The sequence below is a fragment of the Cupressus sempervirens genome, chromosome 10 (genome assembly GCF_028749045.1).
Source record: "Cupressus sempervirens isolate cs-2001-9-10 chromosome 10, ASM2874904v1, whole genome shotgun sequence".
In the NCBI taxonomy this organism is placed as follows: domain Eukaryota; kingdom Viridiplantae; phylum Streptophyta; class Pinopsida; order Cupressales; family Cupressaceae; genus Cupressus; species Cupressus sempervirens.
The window spans coordinates 868,578,518-868,593,905 of NC_143127.1; the positions used below are offsets into that span (position 1 = coordinate 868,578,518).

General features: G+C 33.4%; 1 protein-coding gene across 1 annotated transcript; it reads left to right on the forward strand.

Annotated features, from left to right (window-relative positions):
- Nucleotides 1–10,724: 10,724 nt before the first annotated feature.
- LOC149536776 (pentatricopeptide repeat-containing protein At2g13600-like) lies at nt 10,725–15,105 on the forward strand. The gene has a single exon (XM_089806620.1). The coding sequence runs from the start codon at nt 10,890–10,892 to the stop codon at nt 13,302–13,304; it is 2,415 nt and encodes an 804-aa protein (XP_089662746.1). The 5' UTR covers nt 10,725–10,889; the 3' UTR covers nt 13,305–15,105.
- The last annotated feature ends 283 nt before the right edge of the window (nt 15,106–15,388 follow it).

Here is a 15,388-nt window from a genome sequence, read left to right on the forward strand (position 1 = left end):
TCAAGTCTAGCTAGAATACTACCAGACCTAACTAAAGGTCAAATAGCTAAGAAAAATAAAAGGCATAATAACAAAATTTCTCCGAAAAATAGAGCATTTTTGCATTCTTCAAAATGAGATAGAGGATGTTGTAAATAAATCCACAAAATTGTAGAAGTCAATATACAAGTCAATTGATAATTAATTTGACAAGGAATATAAGGCTGAGGCCAGCTCAAAGAGAAGAGAAGAAAAAGAAACAAGAAAGAAAGAGGAGAAGAAAGGTGAGGAAGGAAGAGTAGAAAAGGAAGCAAAATAAGGAGGAAGAAGAGGAGAATACAACTAAAGGTGAGGAAAAGGCATTAGATGGACAGGAAGAACAAACTATGCAAGACACACACATGCCACCTCCTAGCCCTCCTCCTGCCACTATTACACCTATAGAGATCATAAAAATAAAAGATGTTATTGACACCTCATGTCAAAAAATCAATCCTTTAACTGCAGAGGATCTCATAAAGATCCTTCACCAATCTACACTACAAGCATAGTTGTGTACAAGCCCTATATTGGTGAGTGTAGATGAATTACAAAAAGTAGTAGCAACACCTCAAAGAGAAAAGGTGAAGCCAAAGGAAAAACCTTTTACATACACTGCTACTAAACTCCTACTAATTCCACCACCATCTCCACCAAAAGCAGTAAGTGATGCGCTTCAGATCCCGAGTGTAGCAACAAGGGAAGATACAGGAAAACAAGAACAGTCAACAGGTTCACCCCTAATAATTGTCAGTGATATAGGGAAATTAGAAGAAAAGAAGGAAGAGACAAGAGATGAGGAGCAAGTTGCAATCTAGGCATTAGTTGAATTACCAAAAATTGGTACTCCCACTCAGACTCTTTAGAAGTTGAGCACAAAAATGATATCAATGCAAGTTCAAATACCAAGCTCGAGCTCTAGAAAGGTAGCCAAGATACTTCACTATGGAGATCCTGAACTTGATGAAGAGATCATCATTCCCTCCTATGAATCCAACACCCTCACCATAGAAAAGATAAATGAAATACAAGGTGCATTGGATAGGAGAAAGAGACAAGTATTGAGAAGAGAATACAAGTATAGGCAAGCATTGAATGAGATAAATGAAATCTTCATGGATGCCTTTAGCTTGCAGTCACCAAATGAAACAAGGCCTATAGTAGAACAACTGTCAGATATAGTTGACCAGGTGACTAATGAAGACCATGATACAAATGTAAAATTAATAGAATGCTCAGAAAGAAAATTCCAAGGCAAAGTAAATGAGAAAATATCAAATGACATAACATTAGCACAAGTTGAATTAGCTAAGAAACTGGAAAGAGTGAAAATTGTACTTGGGAACACTTTCTCATTGTACACCAAACTGTGTGATTTTTCCAACTTCACACAAGAGACTAGCCAAAGAATAATGAGCTTGGAAAGAAATCTCAAGATTTCTAGCATGCAACTTCCAACAAATCTAGCTCAAAGTGAGAAGCATTTTGCATAGATGCTTCACACACAAAGGGAATTAGTTGTGTTAACAGTAGAGGAGGCAAACATAAAGGCAAAATTGATGTAGATCGAGACCTCCATAACCCTACACTTAGAGGTCCTCCACAAGGAGCAAGCATACACAAAAAAAGTCCTAAAAAAAAATCCAAATCTTTCTACCCTAGATGGACTTGTACACCTTGCTACAGAGACTACCATCCAACACAAGTAACTGGACATTGCACTGGAAAATTGGGATGCAGCTCTGAAGATACTTGTAGAGGTAAATAGTACATTTTTGGCTAAGTATGGTATTGCTCCTTAGAATCCTTTGACATCAGTGTCAAAAAAGGGGGAGATATATATACATTAGGAGGAGATATGTATATATGGAGATATATGAAGATATATGGAGAAATACCAAATTTTGTTAATTTCGATTACATTCTTTCATTCATTTTGGGAATAAAGTGGAAAGTCTCTAGGTAGCCAAAAAGGGACAATAAATAAAACAAAGTGAGGGGGAGATGCAAAATTTTTGACAAGCATGTGGAAACCAGATCTGAAACAGGGAACAAGAACAAGATAAAGGACAGAAAGATCAAGCACATTCAGCATAGAATTTTGATTGCAAAAATGACAAGGCACACATCAGCTTAGGGGAGTGAAGGTATTCTGATACAATTCTGAACAATTTTGAAATTTTGTGGATAAGGTACTCATAGGGGCAGATTAACAATATTTAGTTAAGTGTTTTTGACACTCATGTCAAAGGGGGAGATTGTTAAGCCGTTAGATAGTTTTGATATTTGAATGTCAACACACTTAAATATTTTTTGTGTTGAAGCTGAATACACTATATATGCCAATCCATAGTGTGTGTTGAGTTAGTATTTCAATAGGTGTCGAGTGACTTCAGGTGCCGAATAGTATATAAGTGCCGAGTGAAAAATAGGTGCCGAGTCACAGTTGATGTTGAGCAAGCTAGAATGCAGTATATGCCAAGTGAGACAAAGTGCAACAGGTGTCAGGCAATCTAGGATAGTATGTGCCAAGCATCAACAGTCTAGTATATGCCAAGTAACACAGAATCAACATATGAGTTTGTGCCCTCACAAACTCAAATGTAAACCATTTTTGGAGCTGACATAGAGAGATTTTGAAAAGGAAAAAGGATAGGGATGAATCATTTACATTCCCTATGCAATCTGCATGCAACCAATCAAAAAAATGGAGAAGGCATGCAAAAAATGAGAAAAATGCAAGGTATGAGTGGGAATTTGAGATTCAATGTGGATCATAGATCCATACCTAATCCTAAGTCTTCACAATCTTTAAAAGGAAGTTAAAAACTCCATTAGAAAGGTAGGTAGAGAACAGTGTATGGGGAGATTATAGCAAAGTTTTAGTGTGAAGAAGGAAAGACTTAGAGGAATAGTGCAGCAGTTTCATATCTAGTTGATCAAAACAGAATAGGGAACACATACAAAGATCATATCAAGCAAGGATCAGAACAAGAAGAGCAGATCTAGTACCTGAACCCAGCAATTGAGGATTGTACTCTATCAGGTCAAATGTTCTAATACTCTCTCACCATTGTATTAGATGCTAAAATCCTATATTGATAGGTTAACTTAACAGCTAGGTAGGAAAACCTTTGGAGAAGGTGATGAAAAACCTATGTATTAGGTTTTTTTAACAACCTATTGTAAATCCTTTAACAAGGTGACACATCATGTAAAGTGTTTTTACATCCTCTAACCAAGTCACTATTGACACAGTGTAAAGCCTTTAACAAGGAAGGCCCTTCATAGGGCTGACCATAAGAAGTGGTTGAACATATTATTGCAGTAATTTTTGTGGGTGTCATCCCTACCCTAGTTTTACCTTCTTATTCCTAGAGGGTTTCTAGGTTACCAAATCACTTGTGTCATGTGTTGATGCATGCTTTCATTTCATGTTTGTTTATATGTTTACATGCATGTACTTTACTTTCAATTATGTAATTAATGAAGGCTGAAAAGGATAAAAACTAGTTACTTCTGATTCACCCCCCTCTCAGAAGTACTCTTCCCATTTGAACATTCCAACATGACCGTGCTATTCATTTGAATTGTTAATTAATAAAAAATAAAGGAAAACAATTTTATTCTAGTTAATTTTAATTTTTTAAATGTCTCACATTGGGACCAAAATGATCCAAAAAGTTGTTACGTTTATGTTTATGCATTTCAATATCATCTTTCCCTAAAATATAAAGTTGTTGTATTATAGGTATGGTGAAAAGATGCCCTTGTGGCAATATGATGCAATTTACTAATTTATGCATATTTGCATATATCCAATGTTAGTTATTAATGTCAGTGTTTGTCATATTTCTATTGTATGTGATGTGTATTAGATTGTGGGCATCTATTATGTTTATGTTGAATGAAACTGATTATTAAATATATATTTTTATAGAGAAATTATTGGTAGTATGCCTTGTCTACACAACTTGAATTACCAATGTGTTAATTGTAACTAGATGAAACTTGGTGATCTTTGATGACAAATCAAAACATTCTTCTAACCTTTCACAAAATCGAGAAAAAGCTTCCTAAAGGACCTTGTTAATGAAACTAAAAGGAATGTCAAATTCAAAGGTTTGAACTTTATGCAATGTCTTTGCAGGGACCACTATTCATTCAAATTGTTAATTAATAAAAAATAAACAGAAAAAATGTATTCTAGTTAATTTTAATTTTTAAGTTATTAAAAAAATCTCATGAACATGAAAAGTTTGGCCAAGCAACAAAAAAATAATTCCACACTAACAACTAAAGGTTTCCTCATTGTGACAATAGACTAAATAAGACTCTTTAGATTTAAAATTAATTATAAAGTAACCCATGTAATCAATGAATAATTTCCAAACATTGTGATTTCTATCTTGGATTTTTATTTTCATCTTCAACATTTCATATATGAATTTAAGAATATGAGTTTAACTATCTTGAATTTAATAATTAGCTATGTCAAATTAACAATGTTTAATTTGTTTTTCACTATATATATCCTTTTCACAACATATTAAATATATTTGTACAACCATCTTATATACACTTCCACATTTTGTCACTATCGGCATACCCCTTGCTCCTTCGGGTGCAAGTGCTAGTTAACAATGTGGCCTTGAAACCTTAACTACAAGTAGGGTAGTTGCCAAGTAAGATGTTGCAAAAGAATGAGAGTGATTTAGAATTTCCAAGTACAATTTTGAGAAACACATAAGTAGGATGCTTAACTATTGAGTCTTCTCTTCTAGAAATTATAGTTCACAAGGTCATTAATAGAATACACAATCTCCATACCCACAAGAGGTGACATCTTGGACATGTAACTATTATGTAACAACTCATATCCTAAAGTAGAAATCTAAAACATTCATTGGACTCATATGAGATCCACCAACAAGGTGCAAGATGTTTTATTGCTCCTTCTCATGTCGAAGTTGAGAAATTTGCTAAAAATAGTTTCACAATTGTCAAGAGTGTTGGAGATATATAAAACATACATAAGATTGAAAAGTAAATGACATCCCAATCCTAATAAATGTCAATGAAAAACACGAGAGGAATTTTCAATAAGAATATTTACCTCCATCATCAGATTCTCCAACAATTTAATAAAAGAAAAATATAATAGTGCTACTTAAAAGGTTATAGCCATCAAAGAATTTGCAATTGAACTAACAAATGGATGTGAAATAGATTATAGCTTTGCACATGATGAGCAAAACAATTTTAAAGAATATGCCACCATTATTTTTGCACAATGACATAAAGAATACAACCAACTCTATTGATATACCAACTCTATAGATATCAATAATACAACTAAGATTATAGATCTTTTTCTTTAGCTATTATATGAAAATTCCAAATCAAGATGCACTTTATTAGTCCCGCCTATAAATAGGTGGAGACTCAAGTTTTCATATCGCTATTGTCTATTAATTCATTTCTGGGAAATCATGTGTAGTCATTTTATCCTATGTTTTGTAAAAATACTTTATTATTGTGAGATTTTGCCATTTTATTTTCATTTTCTAATTGGTCATTGTTGATTTTCTTGGTGGTCTTTTTGTTTTTATGTTGAGATAAATTGAAATTTTTATTGAAGAACATTTGGACATCTATTGAACATTACACATAGTAGGAATTATTTGACACATGGTGGTAGCATTGGGCAAGTGGGATTCTTATGATGGTTCACGTGTCTCACATTTTGCATGTATGCTTCTTTTTACTTTCTAGTGTTTCTACTTTATCGACTTATTTCAAAAGATAATTATAGAAAATTTTGCAGTGGATTGCTGCATACATAATACTTGCTCTGATGGACAAGGACATGGTGGTTATGATGTACTGAACAATCTTTCCTTCAACGTTGATGACCATCACACACTAAGGAAGAAATTAAGCCTGGAAAAGTAAGTCAAATTTTGACTATTTAACACTTTTGCACTAGAAATCAAACCTTAGTGTGTGATGTTTAAGACGTTGGCTGATGAACTAAACAACCTTGAATACCATCTCAAGCTCAACCATGGAATGCCTTCAGATCTTGTCGAAATGGCTGAGAATGTAAGCCGAAATTTGTTATCTATGCCAGCCGAGGTGAAAGAAAAGGCCATTTCCCGTAAGGCACTCGATACTTACTTCCGAAGATGAAACTTTGAGACGTTTGTTATTCAAGACCCAACGATCTCTGTTTCGTTTGAACAAATGTGTTCAAAGATTTTCCCAGAAGGGAACCCTAACTTGTGGTATGTTATTCCTCTTTTATTTCCTTTCCTCTAAACTTAGTTGCTTCCTCTCTTCTAATTAATTTAATTCTTCTCTTACCGTTTCGCAGCGGGAAGATGTCAATGTACGCACTCTGTGTCTCAAATCTTGCACAAAGAGTCACAAAAATAGTTCTTGCTAGCCTGAGATTTGATTCCGACGCTTTCTACCGCTATCAATTTGAAAAGCACAAGAGCATTGCGTATAAACGGGTATACGCCAACCAATATGTCGAGTGAGGAGCAGAAAGCCGTCTCCCATACAAATCCGGACTTGCTCACAATTCTTTTGTGCCATTTTAAGCAAGATTTGATCGTGATGCTACGGTGAACTAACGTCAGGAATATGAGGGGCAACATACTTGCAGCTCACCTTAGTCCTTCTGCTTTTAATAATAGAGCCTCCCAAACCCATAAATGCCATGAATGGACATGGAGCTCTTTGAGACACTCAATATTGTCGCCTTGCAGAATTCACCTGCTGTTCTTGTCTGCGGGAACAATCACTGTAAGATTTCAAAATTAGTTTTATAGTGTTTTTCATCTTTTTATTTTAGTTAAATGTTCGCCTTGCGGAGTCTTTTTTTAATCTTGTTTTTACCTCAGTAAACTTGTATTATTATCAGTAAACTCGGAGATATAAAGTCACATTGCAACACTCGTTCTGTAATTTTTTCCCCCTTTTCAACCTCAGCATTTTAGGGCAAAATTTATCGACTAAGAAAATTGAAATTGTTATGTATCAGACTTAAAAATCAGAACAAAGTGTCTTCTGCTAAATCAACCATCTGAAAATTGAAATATTATTTTTTCTATATTAGAAATCTAAGGATTCAATCCTTTTTTTTCTCTACATATTGTCATCCACAAATACATGTGATATGCTAGATTATGTTAAATGAAATTGATGTGTTGGGAAAGAATTACTTCCACCTTGAGTTTGAATTGAAACAAGAGACGCAATGCGTCATAGTTCCTACCTAACGCATAATGGTTGTAGAGGTGTAGATGAGTGAGAATCTAAATTAACATTATGAATACATTAATTTTCACCTAGAAATGCACTTGTGATCTGATAGGATTGTTCATATTTTGTTATTAAATTCTCGTCCTAGAAATGTGCTTGTGATTTGATAGGATGGCTCATATTTCGTTGTTATCGTTCTATATTATTATATCTTTGGGTATTTAAGCCCAAGAATAAGAGGCCAAAGTCCCCAATATGGCACTAAGTACTTAATATCATACTATGATCAATACATATATGCTTTAGACAAATTTGCACCTTCTACATTGACAACTTAAATTATGTGCAATGAGGAAAGATATCCATACCAATATTTGAATTATAGATCTTGAAGAAGTGATGAAGCATTTGGCGTATCACATTATATGTTTAAGCATACCATGCATGCTACTAGACAACCATAAGTAGTTGGAATAACTCCCTCAACTATGTATTATTCTCATCTTGATTATCAAATGGAACTCACACTATTTTTAATCATTAGCACTGGACAAAAACTATGATAGAAATATAGATAGAGATAAATAACAATATACAACAATAACAACATAAACATATATGCACAGGGAAAAATGATAGATGATATACAGGAGGAAGAGGAAGAGAGATAAAATAGTAAGATAGAGTGATACCAACATAAGTTTTGTGTGTGTGTGTGTGTGAGAGAGAGAGAGAGAATTAAATATAATTATTTTTCTTAATAAAACAAATAGTCAAAATGAAATCATGGTTATAATAAAGAATTAAAATATATTATATTTTAATTAATGAAAGTAAGAATTTAATTTTTATATTAAAACTCACATTTCTATAAGAAAAAATGAAATGTATTGAAATATAAAAATATTTTATAAGTAAAACTAATTGTTTAATTTTACACAATTAGAGAAAGTTTACTATTTAATATTTTGTATTTCCAAATTTTTCATAAAATTAAGTAATTTTTAATTATGAAATAATATCTATATAATTTAATATGTACATTTGTAAATAATAAATAGATGTAATACATATAAATTTGATGTTGATGAATAAATATGATGTAATAAATAAGAAATAAAATATGACTATTTAATTTTAATACATAGTTTATAAAAACCTAATAATAATTTATATATTTTTAGAATTGAATTATTTCTATTTTGTGATTATTTCTTTAGCATTTTTTTGATATAAAATATAATTATTAATTTAATATTAAAATATATATATATATAAGTTTTAAATGTATTTAAAACTAAATGATAAATTGCTTAAATAAATAATATAATTTAAAAATTGTAACACTTATCAATTATACATATTACAAACACTATTATAAAATATAATTTAAATATATATATATTTTAGTTTATTTTTATAAAAGAAAAATAATAGTAATAATTTAACTATTTTTATCAAAAAGAAAAGTTTTAAAAAAATTAGAAATTCAAATACAAAGATATAACATATTAAAATATTATATTAAAAAGACATAGACATATATATATATATATATAAAATTTGAACTTATGCATTACATGAAGTTTTAGGAACAAGTTATATCAAATAGTGAAAAAATAAACATCAATGTGAAACTAATAATAAATATATTTAAAATAAGAAATTAAAAATATTTAATAGATTGTGATAATTAATATTGATTAGACATGTTGTGTGAGGTAGAAGATAAAATGATTGTAAAAATAAAATTTTATCAACTTGTCACAAATGTGGAAAAGATAAAGTTATAATTAATACATTCATTAATGCAATATGAAGTTGTTAGAAAATATTTGTATTTTTTGTTGAAGAAAATTAATTTTCTCCCCCACCAAAAATAGTATTGACCAATAGAATGGATAGAAAATGTGATTTATAAAATAATGAAAAATTAGAAAAAGATATAAACATTTGAAATTTCATATAATCTCATATTTGATTGGTTAGTGTTAATGTCATATTTGAATTGACATGAATGCATAAGTATTCTTGCTTTGGCAAGAACTAATAATACTATAGTTTAGAAAATAATTCACAGTTTGGAATATGATTCTGGCTAGTTTTTAATAAAATGAATGAACAAATGAAATACTTAATTTCATTCTTCATTCGAAATGAAAAGATATATAGTTTTTGGGGTGGATGAGATTATAATGTTAAATGCTTTAATATAAACCATAGACTACAAACATAGATTTGGTAGTAACAAGATTCAGAGTAATTGTAACTTTTAATTTCAATTAATTTTTCATGTTTATCTATTGTTTCAATTTTATTAAACTTATTGTTTGTTCACTTTCACAATGTTAATTTTTTATTTAAAATATTTTAATCTATTTTTTAAAATGATATTTTAATTTTTTTAAATGAAATGTAAAGGATGTGTTATAATTTTAAAAATATAACTTAGCAATTAAATCAAATAGTTTCAAAATTTAAACATATTGCATTCCCTCTTCTACTAAGTTGAAGGTATGTATATATATTTTCTAATATTACTCTCTCTATAAATCTAAAAATCTTCAATAACTAATTCTTGAATACTATTTTTTGTTTTTAATTTCATAATTTTTTTTCTTATTTCATTTCTGTTTTGATATAAAATCTAGATATTCCCCTTCTATGCAAACTCTTTATAGTATTTTATGTAATTATATACTATAACAAAGCCTCCACAATAGAACCGCCCCTTCAATTTAACCATATTTTTTTGGTTTGTCATAGAGAGGTTTGAAGATATTTGCATTGTTCTCTTATGATTGTCGAATAATATGAACAATCATCAACTATATGTATCTTTTGTGAAGACTTATATAGAGTTCAATTAATTGTCTTTATTCCTAATTGTTCCAACCAACATCTCATTCAGACTCCAATATTCATTTATATGAATCCCTCTATTCTATTGTTACTGACTAGGCTATTCAGCGATAATTGCTAGAATCCTAAACCTAGGGCATAACTGTCCATTTTGTACTATAGCCCATAGCATAGTAGGGCAACTGGCCTCTAAAATTATATTATCATACTCATATCAATTAAAATTTTGATAAATTAACTTATGTTCACCACACAATAGATTATGTCCAAACACTAATATGAAACACACATTTCAATAACACCTTACCCTTACATTCAATACAACCTTTAGTTTTACTCCATTAGACGAGACTTCAATTGCAACAATGCAACTCTTGTTATTATCTTGAAGTCATTCAAAACATAATTTCAACCTCATTTTTAACATTTCTTTCAAAGATTATAACTTTGATAAATGATTTTTGAAAAAACAGCTTTCACTAATTACAATCAACAAATTAAACAAACCCTTTGACAATTTTTTGATCTCTCCTTAGGATGGGAAATAAAACTCTTAATCAGCAGATTCGAACCGCTGTTGGCGTCTGACGTAATCAGCAGAGGCGAATAATACAATCATATTATTCTTTCAGGTTCTGGGATTGAGAATGCCAAATGGTTTGCATAGTTTAAAAAAGGAAAAAGAAAAACACATACCACAGCCAAAACTGGGTTTGAAACGAAACCCTTGAAATGGTATGATAGTCCCTTCTCGTATCCCGAAGGTGAGATTCACTGAAATTATTGCCTTACAGAATGCGCTTGCCAACATGTATGTCAAGTGTGGAAGTGTTGTGGATGCTCGCACAGTGTTTGACAAAATGCTTCAACGAAATGTGTTTTCATGGACCGTCGTCATTGCAGCTTATGCGAGGCATGGATTTTCAGAAGAAGCCCTGGCTCTGTTTCAGCAAATGACAGCGACAGGCATCCAACCCAACCAGTTTACCTTTGCCACCGTTGTTTCGGCTTGCGCAGTCTTGGCATTTGTAAAAGAGGGAACAGAGATTCATGAAAAGGTAATTATCAGTGGATTTTCAGATGATGTGGTTGTGGGAAATGCCCTTATACACATGTATGCGAAATTGGGAAGTTATCTCAAGGCTCGGCAAGTATTTGATGGAATGACTCAACTGGATCTCGTTTCCTGGAATTCCATTGTCGCGGCATATGGAGGGGTTGGACTTATGGATGAGGCACGGAAACTGTTTGAGGAAATGCCTCAACGGGATATTGTATCATGGAATACCATGATTGCAGGTTATGTGCAAATCGGGCTTGTTAAGGAGGCTCTAGAACTGTTTAAGGGAATGCCTTTGCGAGATGTCGTATCCTGGACAGCCTTGATTGCAGGGTTTGCGAGGAATGGGCTTGTGGTTGATGCGTTGAAACTCTTCAGGAAGATGCCTCATAGAAATGTCGTGTCGTGGAATGCAATTATTGTAGGCTTTGCAGAGAGTGGACATGATGAGGAGTCCTTGAAACTTTTTCAGCAAATGCAATTAGCAGGTATGAAGGTAGACACTACAAGTTTTTCCTGCATTCTCCCAGCATGTGCCAATTTGGTCGCTACGAGACAGGGTTTGGAGATACACGGAAGAACAGTAAGGATTGGATATCAGTTTAATCTCGCAGTAGCGAATGCTCTGATATACATGTATGCGAAATGTGGAAGCATAGAGAGGGCGCGCAAAATATTTGACAAAATGCATCAGCTAGATGATGTGTCCTGGACATCAATGATTTCAGGATATGCACACAATGGGCTTGTTGACGAGGCCTTCAAACTCTTTAAAGAAACGCCTCAACCAAGTTTGGTTTCATGGAATGCACTTATTTCAGGTGTTGCGCGGAATGGATGTCCTAAGAAGTCACTAGAGCTTTTCCAACAAATGCAGTTGTCAGGTGTGAGGCCAGATGCCAAAACCTTAACCAGTATTCTTCAGGTGAGTACCTGCTTGGCAACTGTAGAACATGGAATGGAAATCCATGGAATAGTAAGTACTAGTGAATTTCAATCTGATGTATTTGTCATGACCGCTCTTGTAGACATGTATGCACAATGTGGAGCCATAGTTAAGGCAAGCAAAGTATTTACCCAAATGCAAGAACGTGATTTATTCACCTGGAATACCATGATTTCAGGATATATACATAATGATCTTACTGATGAAGCCCTGAAACTGTTCAAGGAACTGCCTCAGCGAAACATAGTGTCATGGAACACAGTAATCGGAGGACTTACAAAGAATGGTTGCCATGATGAAGCCCTGAAGCTATTTCAACAAATGCAATTGGTAGGCGAGAGGCCGGATTCAAAGACATTTGCCAGTATTCTCTCAACATGTGCAAGCCTAGCAGCTTTAGAAAATGGTATGGAGATCCATTCAAAAGTAATCAGATGTGGATTTCAGTTTGATCTTCTTGTTGCGAATTCTGTCATCCATATGTACGCAAAGGGTGGGAGCATTCACAAGGCTCGCGAAACATTTCGTAAATTGCATGACCGAGATGTGGTTTCATGGAACACAATGATTGCAGGGTATGCTATGTATGGCTTTGGCAAAGAAGCCATCAAACTGTTTCAACAAATGAAATCTTTTGGCATAGACCCAGACCATGTTACTTTAGTTGGTGTTCTGTCTGCATGCAATCATGCAGGTCTAGTGGATGAGGCATATCAATGCTTCAGCTACATTGATGATCATAACATTAAACCTGCAACAGAACACTATATATGCATGGTTGACCTCCTGGGTCGTATTGGGCATTTGAAAGAAGCACAAGATTTCATCTCTAACATGCCAATAAAACCCAATTCTGTTGTTTGGAGTTGTTTTCTTAGTGCTTGCAGACTGCATAATAATATTGAGCTAGGAGAGTGCATAGCGAGACACCTTTTCGAGATGGATCTTAAAGACCCTGCCCCTTATGTGCTTCTCTCAAACATCTATGGTGCAGCTGGCAGGTGGGATGACATTGAAAAGGTACGAAAAATGATGAAAGATAGAGGAATAAAAAAGAAACCCGGATCTAGTTGGATTGAGGTCAATAAAAAAGTACATGTTTTTATACAAGACGAATTACACTCACAAACAAAACTATCAAGTTAAAAATATTGTGCTGTAATATTAGCATGTTACAGGCCCACTATGTAACTTGTTTTCATACATAAGCTGGGTGCTTATAAGTTTCGGGCAAAATGACAAGAATCTAGCAGTTATGTTTGGGCCATTGAAAAACATCTCCTAAAAGAACTACTGAGGCTGGCAAGAACCGTTTACTGTGGCATGGCTTTTATTGTTGCTAATTTTTAATAAGGTGATGACACATGAGCGTCATTTCAAGAATGGGTATTGTTTCTTCGGGATTCCCCACTGACAAGAAGTGAAACGTAGAATTATTTGAAGAATCCTAGGCATCTTCTTAGTCCTGCATTAGGAATCAGCGATTGGGTTGATCCTCACCTACTTCAAGGTGACGAATGCTCTTATACATATGTATGGGAAATTGGGAAGCTGTTATGAGGCTCAACAAATATTGATGGAATATCTCAACTGGATTTAGTTTCCTAGAATTCCATTGTTGCGGCAAATTAAGGGGTTGGACTTATGGATAAGGCCGTGCAACTGTTTGAGGAAATGCCTCAATGGATATTTGTCTTGGATAGCATGGTTATAGGTTATGGCTGTATCAGGCTTGTAGAGGAGGCTCTGGAACAGTTTGACAGCGGATGGCTTAAACATCACACACTAAGGATTGATTTCTAGGCCAAAAGTGTTAAATAATCAGAGTTACTTTTCTTTTCTAAGCTTAATTTTCCCCTAGTGTGTGATGTTTAAGCCTATGGGTAGCTATTTGACAGGATGCCTTGGTGAGATGTCATGTCCTGGACCGCCTTGATTGCATGGTAAGCCAGGATCGAGTTTGTGTTTGATGCCTTGAAACTCTTCACTAGGCTGCCCCAGAGAAATATAGTTTTGTGGAATACAACTATTGCAGGATTTGATGCCTTGAATCTCTTTAGGAAGATACCTCGGAGAAATGTCGCATGTGGAATGCAACTATTGCAGGATTTGCAGAGAGTGGACATGATGAGGAGTCCCTTAAACTTAGTAACTATTGCAGGATTCGATGCCTTGAATCTCTTTAGGAAGACGCCTCAGAGAAAAGTCATGTTGTGGAATGCAACTATTGCAGGATTTACAGAGAATGGACATGATGAGTCCCTTAAACTTAGCAACTACTGCAGGATTTGATGCCTTGAATCTCTTTCGAAAGATGCCTCAGAGAAATGTCGTGTTGTGGAATGCAACTATTGCACGATTCGCAGAGTGGACATGATGAGGAGTCCCTTAAACTTTTTCAGAAGATGCAATTGGCAGGGATGCAGCGAACTACGAATTTTGCCTGTATTCTCGCAGGATGTGCCGATTTGGCAGCTCAGAGACAGGGTTTGAAGATTCATGGAAAAATAGTCAGGATTGGATCTCAGTTTGATCTCATAGTAGTGAATGCACTGATAGTCAATCAAAATATTTTACAAAACGCATCAGCTAGATAATTTGTCCTGAACAACAATGATTTCAGGATATGCACAAAATGGGCTTGTTGGCCAGGCATTGAAACTCTTCAAAGAAATGCCTCAACCAAGTTTGGTTTCATCAAATGCACTGATTGCACGAGTTAATAAAATGGACATGCTAAGAAGTCATTACAGCTTTTTCAGGAAATGTAGTTGTCAGGAGTGAGGCTAGATGCCAAAACCTGAGCCGGTATTCTTCAAGTGTGTGACTGCTTGGAAACTGTAGAACACAGAATGGAAGTCCATGGGCATGGAATAGCAATCTTAGTTGTATAAAATATTTATTAATTTAATTGATTATTAGATAAATAAAAGATATATTAAGATAATTGTATATTAATTTATAATTGTCAATATAATAATTAATTAATTTGTAATAAAAGAAAATGGATGTTATGTTATTTTGATACGATAGAATCTATTACCAAATCAAAGTAAGATAATGTTCCAACCACTAATAAGTGCCACAAAGTGGCATATGTATGTATGATTAAGATAATTGATTATTACTTTATAATTGATTATTAATTTATAATTATCCATATAATAATTAATTGATTCATAATCAAAGAAAATTAATATTGCATTATTGTGACACAATAGAATCTATTA

Coding starts and splice junctions, on each gene's coding strand:
- LOC149536776 (XM_089806620.1), top strand. CDS start 10,890: ATGATAGTCCCTTCTCGTATCCCGAAGGTGAGATTCACTGAAATTATT.